The following is a 21,733-nucleotide window of genomic DNA, read 5'->3' as shown; positions in this document are numbered from 1 at the left end:
CTTGTTCTACCCTCCGAGCTGGCGGCTTGTGATTGAGATGACAAGAGGGTTGTTTACTTTTGTCCTGTGTGTGCGTGCGTGTGCGCGCACGTGTGTGTAGCACACTTAGAGACTGTTGCCCGGCGCTTTCCACAACCTTGCTTAATTCCCCCCCCGTGGACTCGATGCTCATTTGCGGTTGGCCGGCTCGACCTGGCGGATCCTGACAACATGGAAAAATCCTCCGACGAGTCTAGGAAAGCCGCGCAGACGTAGCGAAGCCAAGGGCTCACGGTTGCCTCTGCGGCTGGTTTGATCCCCCCGCCATGGATTCCTACCGCTCGTACTGGAATTCCAGCATGCAGAGCACGGCGTGGGTGGAGAGCGAGGACCAGGACGTGTACGAGGTGGAATCCCGCGTCCCCCTCCCGCGACCCTTCCCGCTGTCCAGCGCCCTGAGCGAGAAGAATGCCGTGGTTGTGCGGACCAAGATCTCGCACGTCAACCACCGCACAGACGGCCACCTGCTCAAGGTGATCTCCAGGATCTCGCTGCCCACCCCTCCCTACACAGTAAGTTTTACGAAGCCCGGCTCACTGGCTGGGCTAGCCGGGCCTGCCAAGAAGCTCCCCTGCGGTTTAATATTTAATTGTCGCCGCGTAAATGTTTCATCCGGGTTCATGTACGTGCACGCATATTGCGAGTTAAATGGCATTCCACGGCTTGGCTCGGCAGGCAAATGAACGCACAAGTATGGGACGCCTTGTGTCAGAGTCATGAGACCACTACGTGCTTCCAACAAGGGCCTGGACCTTTGCTCAGCAAGATATGGGAATAATGTGCAAAGTGCTGACTTTTAACACATTCTAATCACTTTATAGCTGGGGAAAATATGACACTTGTTGCCTGATTACAAAGGTCGTTGTGTGGGCGTGTACATCTTTACCTTCCTGTATCTCGTTGCTTGCTGATCTTTCAGCATGTGTATAAGCTGTGCTGTCAGATCACATTACCTTCCGAAGGTCTTTAAAGTGACGGAAAAATATTTTTCTCTGGTAGTTAAAAATAACTTAAAGTAATAATCATAACAGCATATGGTTCATTAACCGGCAGTTCATCTGTAAGTCTCCTCTCTGAATCATACTGACACAGAACTTGTTCGACAGCTTGTCTAAAACCAGCCTTAATGGGCGTTTGGAGTCATTATTTATTTAAATATTAAGAGTAGTTCACCAGCTTTGAAAGTTGGACCATGGAAGATAATTAAGAGAAGACCAAAAAACAAGGAATTTACATTTCTAAATCTTCATAATCGATTGCATGGTCAACACAATCAGCCACTGAACTGTTCAGTTCAAAGTTAACAGGAGATATTTTGCAAGAAGAAAGAATTCATCATAAGAAATTAAAAAAATAGAGGGTATATTGTAAGATATGATTACTGTGCAAATGGATCACAATGAAACTCCAAGTTAAAATTTAAATGTCTGGTGGCCTTGACTGATTGAGTACCTGTCTTTTCACAACATTTCATAAGAATTCTACAAATCTGAAGGGTAACACACGCTGTGGTAATCACCACACTTCCCACACTGCCTCCACACCTGTGCCTGCTTGACACGGCCTCTTTTTTTCTCGCTCTTTCTCTCTCTCTCTCCCTCCCCTGAAGCTTGAACATGCCGAGATGACCCAGACGGAGCTGATGCGCGAGTCCTTCCGCCACAACCAGGAGATAAATCAACTACTGCAGAAGCAGGAGGAGTTGCAGGAGAGGCTGGCAGAAGAGGCTCGGGCACGGGAGCAGCTGGCTCTGGAACTCCATCGCGCCGAGGGTGAGTTTGTCTTGGTAAAAAAAACAGGAAAATTCCACCTTGAAATGCTCTCAAAAGGTTCATAGTTTGGTTGTCCATTGGAGTGTCCAGATCGTCTCGGATTGAGGATTATCCGTCATTTCAAGAACAAATAAAATGCATTTTCTAAGGCGATGAAATGTGTGTGTGTGTGTGTGTGCGTGTGTGTGCGTGTGTGTGTGTGTGTGCGTGTGTGCGTGTGTGCGTGTGTGTGTGTGTGTGTGTGTGTGTGTGTGTGTGTGTGTGTGTGTGTGTGTGTTGGGGGTAGGGTGTTACAAGGACAGATGGGATCAGCTGTTTGAAAGGAAGAGTTTAGTAGACTGAGGTCGTCTGTGGTGACAAATGGTCATTTCTGTTTCTCAAACCTTCTTGTGAATTTTGTGTTTTAATTTGAAAGTGTGAAACCCTGTTTGACTGGTGGCGGAACTGTAAATGTCTGCATCCAGAGGCAATGGTGGGAGAGCGCTTTCTAAAAAAAAAAATCAACCTGGGTTCACTAGGAAGTCAGTGCATGTGTGACTTTATCAGCCGGAGGGCAGTAAACCCAACGTGCCCTCCTTGTCACTGACAGCTGGTCCTCCAGTGGCAACTGTTTCCAACAACGTTCACGTCTCACGAAAACAGCCCAATCCACCAGCAGGAACCAACTTTAGGCCCACACCTCCACACTCCAAGATGGTGGCCCATTCATTTCAATTCAAGTTGAAGTTGCCCACCAGCGCATACGCCCAAAAAGTTTTTGACTTCCACATTAATGCGCCCATACAGCCTGTGGAGTCGTGTCACTTACTATTATGCCTCTGTAACTCACATGATCTATTTGGCCAATCAGAATGATTCTGGAGAAGGTCACTTGCAGAAATGTCAGGACTCGGCCAGTCAGAACGAGCTGAGACAAAGCAGCACGTACGATGTTGTGACGTCACGCTGGGAATAAACTCTTTTCTGGTGAAGTTCGTTTTAAAGGCGTTTAGTTTTGTATTGCGTTCTGTGGGAAAAATACTATGTATTTAGGGCCTATGGGTTTTTATTGCTACTGTACCTCAAGTGGCCACTGGGGAAAATGGCCGCTACACGGTTCCAACCGTTACCATTTGGCCCTTGCTTCCTTGGGGTTCCAAGTGTGCCGACCAGGGACCATGGGGTGACGTAGCACAGAGCAGGGCACTGATTGGGTAAGAGTTTTGACGAAAACCGAGTGGGAGGGAGTCTTAAACCGCCATTTTTAAATGGCCCGTGTGTGGATTTATCTTTACGTTTTGACGTATTAAAAACTGAAATGCTTATGGAAACTGTACCATGGGCAAACGAAGAGCTGCAGACCTTTTTGCTCTCGGTGGCCGAAGAAGTAGCTCAAAGAGAGCTGGACGGGCGGAGTGACACGCAATGAAGAAGTTTTCCTGGTTTCGCAGCAGGTGGTACAGCAAAACAGTGTCAGGATAAATAAAAAAATGAAAAAATTTGAGTGACTGCCGAGCGATACCGAAGCACCAAGGACCACAACAGTCGGAGCGGAACGAACAGATAAAATGTTTGTGGAAGAAAAAAGTTCTCTGGCTTTATGCTCGGCAAACAGCGGTAAATTTATATCATGCCCTCTCTCCACATGTTGTCTTTTACTGGCGTATCCTATTTGACAGTTTGTTTTCTGTATTCCCGCCTTGAAGGTCAGCAAATATTTGCTATGGTTAAATGGCTTTTACAGTGTAGAGGGTGAGAGGGATCGTGTGGGAAGGCTGCCCTGTTGGATACCAGAGACGGAGCGCGTTAACATAGTTTCAGGATAATCATCAATATTGTTGGATCATCAGTGTAAATACATGCAGTTCTCCAATTAGATGGATTAGCAAATACAGTAGTCATGGTATCAGGCTACGACAGACTAAATCATGTCTCCTCCTACTGTCACTTTTATCGTCCGGACACAGAGCAGCTCTGCTGTTGTTGTGTGTTTTGTTGCCTACTAGCCATCACCTGCACAGGTGTCACTGATGTAAATTAGGAGAAAACAACAATAGCCTTGGGTGCGGCCTTTTAAAACAAGTTTTGAATGGAGGCTCATGTTCTTTATGGACATGGAAATGTGACATTTCTGCCTTCTGTTTAACCCCAAAATAGCTAATGCAGATAACATTGATAACATCACTCAACCAAAAAATAAAAATAAACAAATAAAACTTTTTTTTAAAAAAAAGAAAAATAAATCCACTCTGGAGTTGTAGGAGTCTTTGGGTTTGTTTTTTTTCCTCTGTGTGTGCGTCTAATATCTGTGAGTCTAACAAGGAGCCCTCCTTTGGCAAACTTTACACACTGCCTCGGTTCCTGCTTCCTGCTGCTGTCAGTAATAACAGTCACCACCTGACGGTAGAAGATAAATGCCACCCGCATTGTGACACGTGGAGCGACACAACGAGTGGAAAAAATGTTTCAGGTTTTTTTTTCCTGCCCTAAGAGTGGCTCTTGTGCCGAGCGATCCCCTCCAGCAGCGTGTTGGTGTGGGGGAACTCTCGCTAGGCTGCAAATGTGGACTGAATACCACCCTGGTGTTTGATGCTTGCTGACCTGTGACAGAGCAGGGCTGCAACGATGCAGTGTTGCATTGTGTTTTGCAGCTCAGTCTAGTACACTGTATCGGGCAAAATGGGTCAGATATGCTCACTTTTGTTTGCCTACTCATCTTTATTCATGTGCGCATGCGCGTGTGTGTGTGTGAGTGAGTGTGTTTTATTGTCAGCTTGTTGTGTTGTTGGCGACCTTGGATTTTGTACCTCCTGAGTTGTCTTTTTCTTCATTATTATTATTATCATTATTATTATTATTACTACTATTACTATTATTATTATTTCTTAGTGGCTTGGCCACAGGCTAGGACCAGTGAAGCTGAACTCAACTTTAATTATGTTCGTAAACAAATGCAAAAAAAAACTCATAGAAAAGTGAAATGTATAAACCCTGTGTTGCAAAGTTTATTCAAAGAGTCTCCCCTTTGCTTTGCCCTCATGAAGGCCTGATTGATGGCTACACGGGTGAACGGGCTGCGTTGGAGGAGCAGCTGCGTCAGAAGGAGGAACTCCACCTGAGCCTCGAGCAGGACCTGCAGGTGAGCTGCCGCTGCACCTGCAGAGATTAATAATGATGAGGTTGATTATTAGGGAAGAAAAAAAGAAAAAAAGAAAGAGGATGGATGCAGTTCAGGACTTTTAAGGAAAAAGGCTGTAACGTTGTGTTTAGTTCACATTAAACAAGTGTCTTCTCGTGGCTCAGGTGACCAGCAGCCGGCTGCAGGAGTTGGAGGAGGAAAGGCTTCAGATGCAGGAGGAGCGGGAGCTGCTGTCACGGCAACAGGACGCCATGCGGGAGGACGCCGGTCCCCGGGAGCTCCGTACGTAACCCAGTGTTGTTGAATAAACCTCCTCCTTCGACAAGTCATCATCCTCTTAGCAGGAAGCAACAAACAAAATGTGGTTTCACCTTTAGAAATCACAAAAGGGAAGCAAAGAAGCCTGAACGCCGAAGCTGCCAATGTATCTGCGCATCAACGTTGTGTGTATAGAAAATTAGCTTCGGAAATTCACTATGTTATAGATTTATCTTTCCATGTATGTATAGACAGTAGGGGTGGGAATCGCTAGGTAGCTGATGATTCAATTCGATTCCGATTCAGAGGGCTACGATTCAATTAATTGCAATTAATCGAAAATTGCGATTTATCACAATTCATATATATAAACATGTAAATATCCCTCCTCACTGTGTGACTAATGAACAAAGTACTTTCTAATTATCCATATTGAACAGACCAATTTACATTCTATTATCTTTACTTGATAATAAAAATGTAACTGTCAACTGGAAGGTTCTTCCACATCAACAACATCTCAACGTTAGCAGAAAACATTAAACATTAAGCATACTCTTGTTTGGAACGTAAGACATCAGCTGCCATTCATTGTTGATGAAGTGAGCAGTTACGGTGACACAGGAATCTGTGGAAATTGATGTTCACGCATCACACGTTAGCGCAACCCTTCCCACTTTTTTCAGTGACTCCACAACTGCGGTTTTGGACTCGTTGAAAAGTCGCGAATAACTTTATCGCTTAAAGTATCTCAAGTTGGGACGACGTATCTTGGCTCCAAAGCATGTAATATATCGCGGATGGGTTCCAGCCTTATTGAAAAAAATCTATTTTTTAAATCAATTCATAATCGCGATTAATTAAAGAATCTATTTTTTTCCCCACCCCTTATAGACTGTGCATATTGGGGTTCAACAACTGGCACTCGTGCTGCAGGTGACAGATTGACAGGTCTTTTGCATCGTAACCCCTGTACTTTAACAAAAGGTATCCTGTGTGTTTTTCATTCGCTGGCGTGAGGGTGAGTATTGAGCGTCTGAGGGTGCGACACAAGCGGGTTCCCCACCCTTCTCCTTTCACAGCATCCTCTCCAACAACCTTCACTCTAAAGAAAAGAAAACCCGCTGCAACTCTCACACTTCACCCTTTCTGTTCTTGTTCATGACAAAAAAAAAGACAGCATGTTTTACATCCCTGTGCTTCTCTTACTTCTCCTGTAGGCCTAGTTGAAGCTGCAATGGTTGCAGCACCTGAAGCAGGTGTGTCCACTTTGAGCATGGCTCAGTCATGTCCACTCTCTGTGTTCCCACCAACCGTTCTGGTTGTTCACTGTGTCGGCCGGGTGGTGGCGAATCTCTCGAACCTCCTCCCGGTTCGGTAAAAAAAAACTCACAGACGACAGCTTGGAGCTTGCTTGCTTTATGAGCTCACAAAACGCACTCGGCCCGCTCACTCACTAACCTTCTGCTTGTCGGCATTTGTCATTCGATGTCAGCACTCATTCTAGCATGACAGATTTTAAAATGTTTTAACCCCGAGATGATCTCAACCAACCATAGACGCCGTTTCCTAATCGTCAATCAGCTGCTCTGTCAAATCAGGTGTGGTCTTACTTCTTTGTTTTCCCGGATTTTCAACGCTGAGTTCAGTGTCACTCTCTGAGCGAGTGAGGTGATTGGCTGTTCAGGAAGTCCTCCTCCACCTCCTCCTCCTGCTGCCCCCCCTGCCTGTTAACGCTCATCGGGCATGGATATATTGCACTGCCTGGGCTGTCCACCCGTCTGTCCTGTCGGCTGCACTCTTCTTTCTCACCCTGTTACTTTTGCATTAATCCTTGAGGGGTTCAATTCTGGGCGGAGCCGGTGTGGGTGCGGACCAAACGCAAAAGAGGGATCGCCATGACGGTGGAATGGTGTTTGGTAGCTGGGCGTCATGTTTGTAAAGCTGACTGAGATGCGAGAAGAGTCTGACGTTGGCTGAAAAATAAAACACTCTGGTGACACATTTGAATTGTTGCACACAACCCCAAAAAAAACTGTTTTTTAGTCCAGTCACAGCGCTCGGACCTCAGACTCTTCGCCATTCTCCTCATCCCATTGTTGTCACAAACCTCGCATGAGTGCGTAGCTCAAGAGCAGCGCCGTAACCCCTCCTCCGTCCTCCCGCTGACCCCCCTCTAGACCTGCTGGAGGAGACGGAGAAACTGATGAAGGAGAAAGTGGAGGTGCAGCGTCAGGCCGAGAAGGAGAACGCCGACCTGCTGAAACATTTGAAGCTCCTGGAGACGGAGCTGGAGGAGCAGGTGAACCGGGCGATTGAGCTGGAACAGGCCCACAGGCTGGAGAGGGGAGACCTCCAGCAGCAGGTGCAGGCCCTGGAGAAGCAGCTGGAGAAGAACAGGAAGTTCTTGGACGTAAGTGACGAAGACTATGGCCTCATCTGCTGTTGTTGCGTTGCTGTTGGGTTTTTTTGTACGTGGCCAATTTAAAAAAAAATAAAAAAATACAGCAATTCTTAATTCTTTATATATAAATAATATATACATATATATATGCTTCAGCCCTACAGATTTGGACCTTAAATACGAATGACTTTTTTTTTTTTTTTTTCAGACACGTACAAATACGAATTAGGTACTCTGGAAATGTTTTCTTTTTTGAGATACTTATCAACAAAACTGGCACAGTACGGTTTTGTACAAATGTCGTTGAGCACCTTAAAATACCTTGAAAAGGTTCATTTAACAATAATGATAGTTTCCTGAGCATTGAATTGCCCAGAAATTGTGAACAGAAATCTGTTTCTGAAGAGGGGCCAGTACATATGCTTTCATTTCACATCCATACATAACTTTATAAAATTAACCATTTCAGACTAAAATCAACCACCACACTATTTTAATTGTTCTATCTCTCTGTACTGCAACGCTCAGGAACAAGCTGTGGACCGGGAGCATGAGAGGGATTTCTTCCAGCAGGAGATCCAGAAGCTGGAGCAGCAGCTGAAGAACCCTCAGAAGCTGCAGACGGGCTCCGAGCAGAGAAACCAAGAGGTAACAGGAGAACAACGTTTTTGTTTGTTTCTTCCCCAGCTCTCGCTCTCCCTCAACGTGTCGCTCTTGTGGATGTGGAGGTCACGCAGCGCAACAATAGAGCCGGTAGAGTTACATGGGCTGCCTTGTAAGTGACACCAAATACTGCTGTGAGAGTTGAGTTTGTGTTGTCATTCCTGTGAGAGTTGTCTAAGCGAGGGTTATTTTACAATGATTCAATTGTTTTTCTTATTATTGATTGTAATTATAAGAAGAAGATTGTGCAATGAGATAGTTCACAGAACAAGTATCACACCCTCGTCTCTAAGGAGTGTTTGTGGCTGCAGAAACACTCCTTGTTGCTTTCGCAATTGAGGAATTTTGAGTTTCTGCTCACTTTTCTTCATAACCCTGAGCAGAAGGTGGTTCATACAAACTGTGTGGTGCACTACCTGGTCCTCACAGATAGATGTTTTCACTCTCTTTTGCAGCTCCAGTGCCAGATATTAATGTCATCGTAAATAAGTGCCTGGAGGGTTCACTTGGTTGTCCTTGACTTTTTTTCTTTTCTTTTTTATCTTGGAAGGACCCCAATTTGTTTGTATCCTCATGCACTGCCCCCTCCTGGCAACAAAATAAATCACTACTGCCTTGTTTTGGACAAGTGCTGCTTTTGTCATTGTCACTCTCTGGTTTACACTTTATACAGCCAGTGTGAAAATGCAGCCCAGAAGCAGTGATCTTTAATTTTTATGTTCCATGTATAATATTCCACCAGATTATTTCAGTGTTTTGTGCCTATCTGACTTTTGCTTCTTCTGCTTGTCTGCTTGCGTGTTCATAATTGTTGATTACATTGCCTTTATACATACTCAAAACCGTGAATACCGGCTGTGTTCTGTTTTTTCTCGTGCTTCCAGCTTTTGTTTTCACACGCCAGTTTCCCAAACATGACCTCTCACTCTTCCGTAACTTCTAGAGAATCCTGCCACGTTCTCACGCTGCTTTCCTCCTCTTTCCCCTCAAATTCTCCATCCTCTGCCCCTTGTTGCCTCTGCCTTCTGTCATTGGTGGCTTTTGCAGGTGGACGGAGGGACCGTTAAGGTACTGCTTCTAGCTTCTATGTAGAATCAAATCTCCCCCTAAATCCCCCCCAGGGACCAGTAGTGCATTGTAGAATTTCCTGCCCAGTCCTGTAGCAATTAAAAGCCTGTTCATCTCCCTCCCTCCCTCCCTCTCCTGTTTGCTCCCTCTTTGCTCTAGACGTCTGCTGTCTCCGGAAGCAACTGAGAATTGTCCCTTTCTTTCCAGGCCCCTCCTTCTTGTCTCTCCCTTCAGTGCAAGTGTAAGATTAAAAATAACACAATTGCGAAATAAGCAAGAGGGAAAATAAATATTTCCTCCTTTGGAATGTTGGATAAATATACTCACTTTGCTTTTTGCAATCAGAAATATTATTTGAATGCGAAGACAGTCAGGACTGCATCATATAAAAATCAGCCAGCCTCTTCAGGTTCTGGCATCCCAAATATTTTGACAAATTTTCGCTCTCCGATTTGAAAACGAAACCTCAACAAACAGAAAGCCCTGTGTGGCCCCGCCTTCCTTGAGGCTATTGATCTTTTCATGTTTTCCCAAAGCACAGATGGGTCTGTTACTTGCCAGCGCCAAGCCTTCCCACTCCCCCCCCCTTTTAATATCCCACTCCCCACTGTGATTTGTGTCCCCCTGACGGAAATATCTCTCTCGCGCGCCGGCGCTCTCTCACCATCTCTCACTCCCCTGCATCATCCTTTCTCAGGTGGATCAGCTGACCTCCCAGCTCGCTACGATGTGGTGAGAATCGCCCAAGAGCGAATCTCATTAACGCCCTCCTCCCCTCTTTTTCTCTCCCTCTCTCTTTCTCTTTCCTCCCCCTCTCTGCCTCCGCCAGGTGGAACAGCTGACCTCGCAGCTGAAGGAGAAGGCGGATTGGTGCAGTGAGCTGCTGCTCAGCACCGAGCAGCGGTGCCGCGAGCTGCAGGAGCGAGACGAGGAGATTGACAAGCTGGAGAGCCGCGTCCGAGAGCTGGAGCAGGCCCTGCTGGCCAGCGCTGAGTCCCTAGAGAAGGTTAGGATGGGGAGGGCGGGCGGACGGACGGAGATAGCGGAGGGTGGCGGAAGCATAGCTGTGGACGCGCGGCCAAGGGAGTGTGTGTCTCTCTGTCTGTGCACATGAGGTGGCAGCTGCAGGAGCAGTGGCAGGAGGGTGGGGCTTGTGGAGAGGGAGAACAATGTGTGGGTGTGTCTACATCAGCAGCAGCGGTAGTTTGCTGGATGTGATGGACACAGGGTAGCAGCTAGCAGCCGCCAGGATCGACTCCCAGGGGGCTGAAGAGGCGATACTGTGCGATGAAAGGCAGAATTGTTGCAATAAGTGCAAACGAAGAAAAATGGGCCCCCCTGTGAACAAATAGTCTCCTTTGTGTGTCGGGCAGGTTGAACAAAAGAAGCAGCATGCCTCCGTCACTGAGACCAAACAGTCCACACTGGAGTCGCAGCTCCAGACGGAGAGAGAGGCTCTGGAGCGGAAGGAGAAAGAGGTAGTGTGCCGCTCTATTTGATGAATAAATGAGTGATTAAATCTGATAAAGACTTATAGGAAATAGGAATATTTAGGAAATATAGGAAATTTCCAGCAGTACGTTTCACGTACTTTTGTTGTGTGTTTCCTGTTCACCGGCTCTCCCTCGTCAGATCTGTAACCTGGAGGAGCAGCTGGAGCAGTTCAGGGAGGAGTTGGAGAACAAGAGCGAGGAGGTGCAGCAGCTCCACATGCAGCTGGAGATCCAGAGGAAGGAGATCATCAGCCAGCAGGACTTCTTGGAAACCAGGGACAGTTTCATCCAGGTACTGGGCCGAGAACAAGTTTGCAAAAAAATTTATTTTAGAGTGTATCCTACAAAGTTTGCCTATGATTGTGTTAGTCCCAGGTTGGGTTGTGCGATTTTACATTCAGCTATTGCAAAGATTATGTTGTGCTTAGATGAATCCTAGATGTGTCTCTGTTCTGCCCTGGAGAAGAAAATGTGGTGCAACGGCTCAGGTGTTACAATGTTACGCTTATGTTTGTGCACAAGAATAATTAAGACGCTAAATGGCAGTTGGATATTGAATGGTGTTAGATATTTGAGGCTTGTCTTTAGCGACTCATTCTGCAGTGTAAAACCTGATGCCCCTGCCTGCACATTTCTCCCCTGCTTGGGTCAGTTTGTTGTTGCCATGCTGTCCGCCACGAGGCCGACTGAGTGCACGTTCCTCGGTGACGCGTTCACTAATAGCCATCACATTACGATCTTTGACTTTTGAAGGTGATGGAGGCGAAGGACAGGGAAATAGCTCTACTTAATGAACAGATCACTAGGCTGCAGCACATGGAAACAGCCTCTGATAACAAGGTAACAAATTATGCATACACGAAATAGAAGAAAAAAAGTCTATTTCGAATATGCATAACTGTGTGGTAGTCAATCACTGTGTGTGTGTGTGTGTGTGTGTGTGTGTGTGTGTGTGTGTGTGTGTGTGTGTGTGTGTGTGTGTGTGTGTGTTTTATTTTCTTGCTGATTTAAATTTTTTCACATCTGTGTCAGTTTTTTATTTTTTTTTATTTTTGCATTGTTTTTTGCTTGTAATGTCTTGGTAAGTAGTTTCACAGAATCATGGTCTTGTTGTGATGTGATCATTTGACTGTGTTCTGTGTTTCACAAAAAGCTCTGAGTCTTGAAACATCTTGTCCCGACTGGCTGACTATTCATTTAAAAATAAACACCTTCAAAAGCACAGACTCAGAGGTTTTTGGAGGGTTTTTTTTTCACACAAAGGGTGAACTAACCATTCACATCTTCTGCTTTTGTGTTGCTATAATGTCCCCGATTTTTGCCTGCAGGAAATTGACCTCAGGAACGAGCTGATCAAAGACCTGGAGTCTCAGGTGGAGTGTCTACGGAGTGAACAGGAGCGCCTGAGGAAGAACAACGAGGAGGAGCTGGAACAGCTCAACTCGGTCATCGACAAACTCCAGCAAGACCTGGCCAACATCGAGCAGAAGCAGACCTCCGAGGAGGACAAGGACAACAGGCTGGAGTCGGAGAGCTCCTCCGCGTGCGGGCCGAGTCAAGAGGAGTACGAGGAGATGCAGCAGGGAGCGGAGGTGCTCACCGAAGAGCTGAACGCAGTCAAAGCGGAACGCGACAGGCTGCTTGAGGCGCATCGAAGCTTGAAGGAGAGCGGCGAGGCTTCGGTCGAGGCGGCGAGGCAGCAGAGCTCGGAGGCACAGCTGGAAGATGTTCTTCGACAAAAGACGGCAGGCCTGGTGGTCATGCAGGCCCAGGTGCAGGCTCTGGAGCAGAGCGCAACGTCTCGAGTGGAGGAGTTGGACCAGCGCATCCGAGAGCTAGAGGGCGCGCTGGAGGAAAAGGACAGCGAGTTGAGGCTCTGCCGCCTCCTGGTGGAGCAGACACAAAGCCACGCCGAGGGTCTGGAGAAGAAGATCTGCAATCTGGAGAAGAACCTGAGGGAGAAGGTCGCCGCAGTCCTAGTCAGCCAGGCCACACTGGAGGCCTTCCAGCAGCAGCAGCAGCAGCAGCAGCAGCCACAGACTCCCACAGACCAACAGGAGGCTCCCGCAGAGCCGCGCTCACAGCCGCACACCTACGACTTTGGAGATTTCGGCATTCCCAAAATAGACCTCGGCGAAGTCGGCCAGGCCAGGAACGTCCCCAGCACGGGGAAGGTGTTCCATCTAACCCAGAGGCTCCGGGAGCTGGAGGTGGGACTGAGCGGGATGCAGAAGGACCAGGAGCTCCAGAAGCACCTGCTGTCCAGCTCCGAGGAGGAGGTGCTGGAGTACGAGAGGACGCTCACCGTGCTGATGGACCTGCTCAATCAGATGAAGAGCACAACGGGCCAGAGGACGTCGTCAGCTGACAAGGTGAGAGCTTGGACATCAAGGGATAATTCTACTCCTTCTACGCAGACAAATACTTTCTCCAAAACACATCTTTAATAATTGGCCATTTGAAGGTGCTGCTTGTTTTTTTTTTTTATCTTCAGGGCCACAAAGGCAGAGTCTCTCTGGCTGTCCTTTAGTTCCTGTGCTAAGTAAAGCTAATTAGCATTGCAGATTTTTATTTGCAGCTAACGCGTCCCCGTGTTTCTACATCATCATCATCATCATCATCATCATCATCATTAAAAATGTCCAAAAAATATTGTTAAAAATGCTCCAGTGCTGACTTTTCCAACTTTTTAAAAATCAGGCCCCCTGTGCTGAAGAGCAGCCTGCAGCATCGGAGCTTCTTCTGGAGCTGCAGGAGGTCAGAGACGAGGTGTCATCCACAAAAGAGCAGCTGAGCGGCTACAAGGACAGCTGCAACCGACTCCAGGAAGAGCTCAAAGTATGTGGCACCTCTCTCTTATTCTTTTTTTTTTATTTTATTTTATTTTAGTTGAGACATGCAAGGCATACAAAGTTCTCCAACACTAACTTACGCATCTTTCTAGGAAAAGACTGTTACAATAGAGAGGCTCCAGGAGCAACTTCACAAGGTAGGCGCCAACAGAAAAGCACCTTTTTGCCGAGCCTCTCCACGTGGGGTTAATATTTCAACTTTGTCACTTCAGGTGATGCCAGGAGACACAGGGGAAGCCGACACGTTCCAGCTCAAGGAAAAACTAACCGAGGCCCAGAATGAAGCATCTGCAACCAAAGAAGAGCTCAACAGCTGCAAGGAGAGTTTAGAGAAGCTGCAGGAGCTGCTGCAGGTAAGGAGCTGCTTCCATATTCAAATGAATTACAGTCATCAGCTCTTTCCTGTGCTGCAACTTCACATTATGATCTAATTTGCAATCATAAAAGTGTGTCTCACAAAATTTTAAAGTGCTTCTTTATTTGTGGGTCACATGCATTTTATAATCTAACGCAATTTCCACCTTTTGAAGGAGAGGGAAATGACCATCGCTCACCTCAAGGCAGAACTTTTTGAAGTAAGTGTTTTGCAAATGGTGATGTTGATTTTAAATGATGCATTGTGTGTCGCTGTTCAGCTGACAATACTGTTTATTTTACTTCAGGTCAGAGCAGAAGAAGACCGAGCGGACGTGGCAGGGCTCCTCCAGGAGGCCAGGGACGACGTGGCTTCCACCAAAGAAGAGCTTGACTGCTACAGGCAGCGGAATGAAAAACTCCAGAGCGACCTCCTTTTCAGTGAGGGTTCGATATCTAAACTCCAAGAGCAGCTCCTGGAGTTGAAGCATGTCGGGGACTCGGCCAAAGAAGAACTTAACAACAGCTTGCAGCGTACGGAAAAACTCCGGGACGACGTCCACGTTCGGGACGGAACGATATCTGAACTCCAGGAGGAACTCCGGAGCGTGAGGCAGAGTTTGGATGCTGCCAAACAAGAGGTCAGTCAATCTGTGCAACGCACTGAGAAACTGCAGGAGGACGGGCGAGCCCGTGAGATTATGGTATCTAAAGTTCAAGAGGAGATCGAGGACATGAGACAGACTGTGGACTCCAGCAGGGAAGAACTCAATGGCTGCAAGCAGCAAAATGAGACACTCAAGGAAGAGCTTTGTGCATGCGAGCTCTCCGTTTCTAAGCTGAGGGAGGAGCTCCAGGAGGCGCAGAAAGCCTCGCTGAAGCCGGCCGAGTCTGTCCCTCCCTCTCCGTCCCCTTCTCCGTCTCCTGCTACATCTCCTCAGCCTCCCGTTACGTCTCCTCAGCCTCCTGCCCCATCTGCCGCAGCAGCCCAGCCCAAAAGAAAAGGAGGCAAACAAGCGGCCGGCAAGGGAGGAAGCGGCGCCAAAGACAAGCCGTCGCTCTCCAGGAAAGCCTCCGCCGTCGCTTCCTCCTCCAGCAGGTCTCACGGCTCGCGGCCCGGCAGCAGCAGCTCCGACGTGCACGAGGTGGCCGTGGCGCACGCCTGCACGCAGACCGAGCAGACGCCCGCTCTCAGCCTGGAGGCCGAGTCCCACAGCGGCGACGAGGTGGAGGAGGTGATCGGAGAGTTTCAGCAGAAGATCGTGCAGATGCGGGAGCTCCACGCGGCCGAGATCCTGGACATGGAGGCCCGACACATCTCAGAGAGCGAGGGCCTCCGCAGGGACACACAGGCGCTGGAGGATGAGTGCAAGGCCCTGAAGGCCGTCGTCGTCAAGCTGCGCTCCTCCGAGGTAAACTAGGAAATACTAGGATAGCAGCTCCATCCAGAGAAGAGAGCAAAATAACAATAATGACAGAATAAAGCAATTCCTTTGAACAAATATATGCTTTTTAAAAAGACTTGATGAGTTAGTCATTGGATAAAAAGTTTTAAAGAGTGAGCGTCATGATGTTTCATGATGCTTTCTTGAAAATGGAAGAAAGAAATGTTTCCCAATCTTGTTTTTCTTCTAGGTTCATTCATTAAGACAAGACCGTTTGGCATCTCAGTTCAGAGACGGCTACACAAGTGGTAAGACTAAAACACTGTCACACATCAACACACGTTTTTTTTATTTTAATCCTTCCATTGTCGACCAGCCAGCCAACAAGACGCACAAATCCAAAAATACTCTGAGATACTGACTGTCTGTGGTGTTGAAGATTTTGGTTGGAAGTTTTATGTCCTACAAACTCAACCTGTTTTGTTTTGTCTTTTTAATATTTCTTTTTCCTTTCGTTTTTCTTGCTGCAGACAGCAGCTCAGACTACAGCCAGCGGACGAGTCTTGACATTCCAGGCCTGCAACAGGAGTTACGGGCGACCCCAGAGGGGGCCAGGAGAGAGGCTGACGATGCGCTGCCTGACAAAATCAAGGTGAAGAAACTATTAATGTTAACAGGGATGTTAACATTATCGCTTATAACGATTATCGATTAATTGTCGATTCAGAATTTATTTGATTAAATCAAATTAGTTTAACATTTTTTACATGGGTAGTTAATATTATTATAACAGTGTAGTGGCAGGAAAGAGCAATTCGCCTGAAGATACTGTGATGGTCATAATAAACCTAGAACAAGTTACTTTTAAACAACTTTTTTTTTTGTTAAAGTTGGAATGTGAGCCATTAGAAGTCAACTCAAAGTCAGAGGATAAATGTTTAGGGTGTTTTCACTGTTCTCTAATGTAAAAGTAGTCACATTGGACCCTCAACATTATTTAAGGGTTAAATAATGTGTTCCTCACACATTTTTCACTGTGAAATTTAGGTTCTCTGGAAAAATTGCCGCTGATCAGTTAATTGGTAATCCATCTTTAAGGTCAATCAACTAACAATGAATTAATTAATCAATAATTTGCATCCCTAGAAGAAACACAACTTCACAACTTCACCTGGAGCCTTGAATGAGCCTTTTAGGGGAAACAAGTGTTGCTTGATTATTATAAGCTACTTTTGGTTTCATGATTATTATCTGCACATGACAAAAACATTGATGAACTCTGTTGCATAAGCTTTGTGTCGCCCCGTGAACGTGACTTTAAACCCACTGATGATGGTTTGCTTGTCCAGTCGTTGCTTCGGGAGGTGCACCAGGAAGGCATGCAGGTGCTCTCGCTGTCCGAGCTCCCCCTGTCTGAAGGCGAGCCGGGCGGCCAGACCAGCTTCCAAGGCTGGGCCAAAGAGAGGAGTGACCTGCTGGCCACCGTGGAGTCCCTCAAACGCCTCATCGTCCAGATGCAAACTCAAAGGGAAACACAGGTGAAAGAAAAAGGAGGAAAAGATCTTCCCAAGTTTGCTGGAGGCAGAATTTGATTTGACTCGTCCACTTCCTGCAGACGTCGGCCAGCGAGGACTGGCGCTCGGAGCTGCTGGAGGCCGTGCGGCAGGTGTTCGTGAGGGAGCGTAGCCTGCTCAAGAGCGCCCTCTACAGTCAGCTGGACCTGCTGGACACCAACGACGCCATCGTCCACCTCAATCAGCTGGAGAGCCGTCTGGCCGAGCAGGTCAGAGTCCCGTCAGTCGCCGTCTTCGTTGTTGAAGCTTTTTTAAAAATGGTCTCATCCTATATAATACCATGCAACGATCTAAACAAGAAAACACAGAACACAGAAAGAAGAAATGGGGAAAAAGAAATACACGTAAGGAGAACACAGGAGAGCTGGGAGAAAATATGCCAGCTACAATGGGTCTCAACCGGTTCAAACACTTGCCGGGAATTCTGTTGGAAAAACACGCATCAATTTTTTTATTGCACCCATTCAGAAACGTCACCAAGAGATGCTTGTTGGAGACTTTGTGGATTGAATGGAGCCATTAACCATTTTCATATTTTTTGGGACTGCCAGACAATAAGATGTTCCTGGCCAGAGATCCACAAACCCCCCGGTTCTGTTCTGTTTCATCATCGTTGTTTCCACCTAAAAAAAGTCATAGTCTGGAAAAAAAAACTTCTCATGAACCTCCTGTAATCGTCTTTCTGTACGTCCTTGAATAACTAAGTCTGTAACTAATATATGCAATTGACCACTGACCTGACCGACCCGACCTGACCAACGCCGTGTTTCGCCCAACGCCGCAGGACGCCCAGCACCAGGAGGCGATGGGCCTGCTCCACACAGCCGAGAGGTCCAGCCTCGTCTCGGAGATCCGGCAGCTGCGCAGTCAACTCCTGCACATGAGCGAGGCTCAGCCGAGTGAGCGGAAGGAAGGAGGCGGAGGAGCAGATGGAACAGGAGCAGCAGCAGCAGCAGCAGCAGCAGCAGCAGCAGCCGCTGGGTCGAGTGACAGGCTGTTGGCGGAGGAGCTGAAGGTGGAGCTCTCCCAGACCAAACTGGAGCTGGAGACCACGCTGAAGGCTCAACACAAACACCTCAAAGAGCTGGACACTCTCAGGTAGTGAAACAATTTTTCTTAAACGTCTGACTTGTTATAACCTGCAACTTTGCTGAGTGTTTTTCTTCTGTTTAAATGCTTTGCACCGTGCGCTTCTCACCCGATGCCCCGCTGTTTTCTCCGTCCTCAGAGTCGAGGTGTCGCAGAAGGCCGCTGAGATGGACGAGCTGAATGACCAGCTGACAGAGGAGAGGAAAAGAAGCCGGGACCTCCAGTGGGCCGTGGAGAAGGAGAGATGTCGAAGTGGGCGGGACGAGGAGAGGAAGCGAGAAGAGCTGGAGGTCAGTTTTTACTAAACTTCACTATTTCCTACTCAGACATCGACTCTTCGTCTTCGTCTTCGTCGTCTTCGTCTTCGTCTTCTTCGTCTTCTTTTCCTCCTCCTTCTCCTTCTTCTCCTTCTTCTTCTTTTCCTCCTCCTCCTCCTCCTCATCCTTCTCCTTCGCCTGCACTTGTCCATCTACTTTAATCCAGTTGATACTACATGCATGCTCCTCCCCTGCTAAAAAACAGGACTTGCAGCTGAGCCTGGAGGAGCAGAGGAGCCGCGTGGCCCAGCTCACCCTGACCCTGGAGCAGGAGCGGCAGACCTCGTCTCAGCTCTCTGACCGGGCCGAGCAGGAGCGCCTGGCTCTCCACCGGCACCTCCAGGAGCTCCGGGTCCAACTGGAGACGGAGCAGGCCAAGACCCTGGAGGTGAGCGCCGCCCTGGGGCAGGAGAAGGAGCGGCGGGCGGGTGCGTTCCCACCAGAGAGGCGTCCCTCCGGTGCGCAGGAGGAGGATGAGGAGAGGATGGAGGAAGAGGAGAGTCTGTTGGAGAGACTGCAGAGGGAGCTGGACCACAAACACGCTCAGGTGCGGTTTCATTTAAAACATTTTTTTTTTTTTTTTTTTTTTGTAAAACTTAGTACCTCAAGTAAAACACCAACAAGGGAAAATCATTTTTTTGCACAGGTGGTGGACCTCCTCGGTCAGGTGGAGGCTCAGAGGCTGGAGGTGGTGCGAAAAGAGGAGGAGCTGACTTTAGGGGCTCAGAGAATGAGGAGGGAGCAGGAGGCGCTGCAGGAGGCCCGGACTCAGCTGGAGGGGCTAAACGCTCGGATGTCGGAGGTGCAGGAGCATCTGGGGAGAGAGACGGAGAAGGGGAAGGCCCTGGAGGAGGAGAAGGAGAGACTGGAGGAGAGGATAGGCCAGCTGGCAGCAGGAGCAGGAGGAAAAGAGAGTGAGCCGGCCACTGCCACCACCACCGCCTGGCACGGCCGCTCCGCAGACCGCACCAAAGACTGGGTCTTCCAGCAGAAGAGTGCAAACTCAGCATCGCACCCGGAGGTCCCCCCCACTAGGGGACTGCAGCACCACGGGCCCTGGCGCACAATGGATAAGATCCTTGGCAAACTCCACCTCATCTCTTCAAAGGTCCGCAGCATGGCGGGCAAGACGGCCGGCAGGTACTCACAGACGGATGGCGCTGCAGACTTTTCTTTGCTGTTGTCATTCAGATTTGTTCAGAAGTGCACAAATGTCCCTCACGCTTAACTCTCGGTGTGCTGCGAGCAGGCTGACGGCAGAGGTCGACGGCGAGGAGCTGTCCTGGGTGCAGTCCAGCATTGATGAGGTCATCGCCGTGCTGCAGCAGTCTCCAGGTCTGCCCTCCATCCCCGAGGTCAGTGGGTGGTTTGTTTCTCTGTTTTTTGATAGCGTTACCTGTGACTGTGTCCGTGATTCAGATTCAGAATCAGAAAACTTTATTATCCCATACAAACAACAGACAACAGTCACTCATTGGCCGTGCAACTCGAATGCTCAGTTGTCCGTTAACCAGGTGTGCTAAGCAGTGCTGTTGGGATTACTCCATAAAAGTAGTCCAACTACTGATGACTGATTACTCCTTTAAAAAGTAATCAATTACGTCTTTAACTACTTTGTTTCACAAGTAATCAATTACTAATTACTTTAGTTAAAAAAGATAAAGTAACAGTTGAGAATGTCTTGTTTCCTGCACATAGTGTGCAACGTTTAATCTATTTCCAGCTACACAGTTGCTGTTTTTTCTTTTGTGTCGCCGCATATCAATGACGTTGCATGCACGACTGCAGCATCAATCTGCGACATAATTGTTTTCGGTTGCTTTTCTAAATTTCAGACATTTTGTGGATAATAAGATATTTTTAGCTTCCAAAATATTTCAGAAAAATAACGGAATCATTACTTGATAAAGTAATTAAAACTATAGAATTATAATGATGATATAATTAGATATAATATACCAATTTTGCCACAGTAACCCAGTTACATTACTCCATGACTAAAGAAAAAGTTTAGTTACAGTAGTGGATTACTTAGTAATAGATTACTCCCCAACAGTGGTGCTAACAGTTTCCCAACAGCAATATCTACCTACACATGGGTCATGAAAAAACTCAATCAAAGAAAATCAATAAATCGGATAAATAAATAAATGGTAAATGGACTGCACTTGTTTAGCACTTTCCAGCACCTTCACGGTACCCCACAACGCTTCACAATGGCTTCTCATTCACCCATTCACTCACACACTCATAGACCTTTGGGTGGCTGCTGCCATGCAATACAAAGCAACCTGCGCAAACCTACTCTTTAAAACTGTCATTCATCAGGCTGATACCTGGAGGGATCGAAGAGTTCGAGTGGTGCCATGAGTGTGAGTGAGTGAGTGAGTGAGTGAGTGTCGAATTCAGTTCTGCCAAACTGATTGCTTTGGGGGTTTGCGTTGCGTTCTCTGCAGAGCGTTTCCCTGCTGGCAGGAAGCTCCTCCAACACGCTGACGGAGCGGCTGCTGAGGCAGAACGCCGAGCTGACGGGCTTCGTCAGCCGCCTGACGGAGGAGAAGAACGACCTGAGGAACCACACGCTCCGCCTAGAGGAGGAGGTCAGGCGCTACCGGCAGGCCGCACCGGGAGCGGGCGACAGTGTGAGTTTTTCTCGCCGTGTGTCTAAATGCCAGACGGATGAATCGTGTGCGCAGCTCTGATATCAAGATTGTTTTATTATTTTTTTTTTTTTTGGGGTTGTTCGCTTATGGAAGTAACTGAATTCTCCCCCCCCCACAGCTCGGCGGCGGCGGCAGATGGGGAGCAGCATCCAAAGCCGATGCGTCCGGCTTGATGTTTTCTCAGGAGCGGGAGGCCTGGACGAGAGAGAAGTCACGTCTGGAAAAAGCTCTGCACCAAGCGCAGGCCCAGGTGGCCCGACTGCGGGCGGAGATCAGGGCCGAAACCCTGCGCGAAGTAACTGGACCCGAAGCCGACAACGCTGCACTAAAGGTCAGCTAACGTCACAAGCTGCGTTTCCTTTACAGTTTTTTTGCAAAATAAAAGCAATATTTCTAAAATTTCAGCAAAGTACAATTGCAATTTGCAGGTGTTTCCATTGAATGGTGTAAAGCGCACAAGCCGTAATTCTCCTAAAATCTCGTCCCGCAAGATTTACGTTTGCTTTCGTTTGTTGTTGTTTGTTTGCTGTCAAGAATGGTTGTTGCTCTTCGTCCAAACATGATGTGCAATCTTCACTTGAAGTGAACAGGTCATGTGACCCCCGAATGTCACGTCCGGTGACGTGTAAATGCGAAAAAGTGTTTCCATGACACTTTCGTCATATACCTCTATACGGATACGTC

The 21,733-nt window shown here is 47.7% G+C and overlaps 1 protein-coding gene across 2 annotated transcripts in view; it reads left to right on the top strand.

Moving 5' to 3' along the window:
* akap9 (A kinase (PRKA) anchor protein 9) overlaps positions 1-21,733 on the top strand; it is a 51,517-nt gene that overhangs the window by 27,591 nt on the left and 2,193 nt on the right. For both annotated transcript variants that reach the window (XM_076012189.1, XM_076012188.1), the window contains 27 exons: positions 1,649-1,811; positions 4,835-4,929; positions 5,094-5,211; positions 6,408-6,446; positions 7,368-7,600; positions 8,120-8,239; positions 10,152-10,328; positions 10,696-10,800; positions 10,955-11,107; positions 11,569-11,655; positions 12,144-13,187; positions 13,516-13,653; positions 13,760-13,804; positions 13,880-14,020; positions 14,198-14,242; positions 14,330-15,433; positions 15,657-15,714; positions 15,937-16,058; positions 16,756-16,944; positions 17,022-17,189; positions 17,765-18,078; positions 18,209-18,359; positions 18,592-18,933; positions 19,033-19,526; positions 19,636-19,741; positions 20,843-21,028; positions 21,168-21,380. In XM_076012189.1, coding sequence (XP_075868304.1) covers positions 1,649-1,811; positions 4,835-4,929; positions 5,094-5,211; positions 6,408-6,446; positions 7,368-7,600; positions 8,120-8,239; positions 10,152-10,328; positions 10,696-10,800; positions 10,955-11,107; positions 11,569-11,655; positions 12,144-13,187; positions 13,516-13,653; positions 13,760-13,804; positions 13,880-14,020; positions 14,198-14,242; positions 14,330-15,433; positions 15,657-15,714; positions 15,937-16,058; positions 16,756-16,944; positions 17,022-17,189; positions 17,765-18,078; positions 18,209-18,359; positions 18,592-18,933; positions 19,033-19,526; positions 19,636-19,741; positions 20,843-21,028; positions 21,168-21,380 — 6,150 coding nt within the window. The remainder of the gene's footprint in view (positions 1-1,648; positions 1,812-4,834; positions 4,930-5,093; positions 5,212-6,407; positions 6,447-7,367; positions 7,601-8,119; positions 8,240-10,151; positions 10,329-10,695; positions 10,801-10,954; positions 11,108-11,568; positions 11,656-12,143; positions 13,188-13,515; positions 13,654-13,759; positions 13,805-13,879; positions 14,021-14,197; positions 14,243-14,329; positions 15,434-15,656; positions 15,715-15,936; positions 16,059-16,755; positions 16,945-17,021; positions 17,190-17,764; positions 18,079-18,208; positions 18,360-18,591; positions 18,934-19,032; positions 19,527-19,635; positions 19,742-20,842; positions 21,029-21,167; positions 21,381-21,733) is intronic.

This window comes from Nelusetta ayraudi, unplaced genomic scaffold (assembly GCF_046127955.1).
Source record: "Nelusetta ayraudi isolate G7.1 ecotype Tasmania unplaced genomic scaffold, CSIRO-AGI_Nayr_v1 ptg000135l, whole genome shotgun sequence".
NCBI classification, from domain to species: domain Eukaryota; kingdom Metazoa; phylum Chordata; class Actinopteri; order Tetraodontiformes; family Monacanthidae; genus Nelusetta; species Nelusetta ayraudi.
Note: the sequence above shows the minus strand (reverse complement) of the source record. Positions and strands in the feature narration are given on the sequence as shown.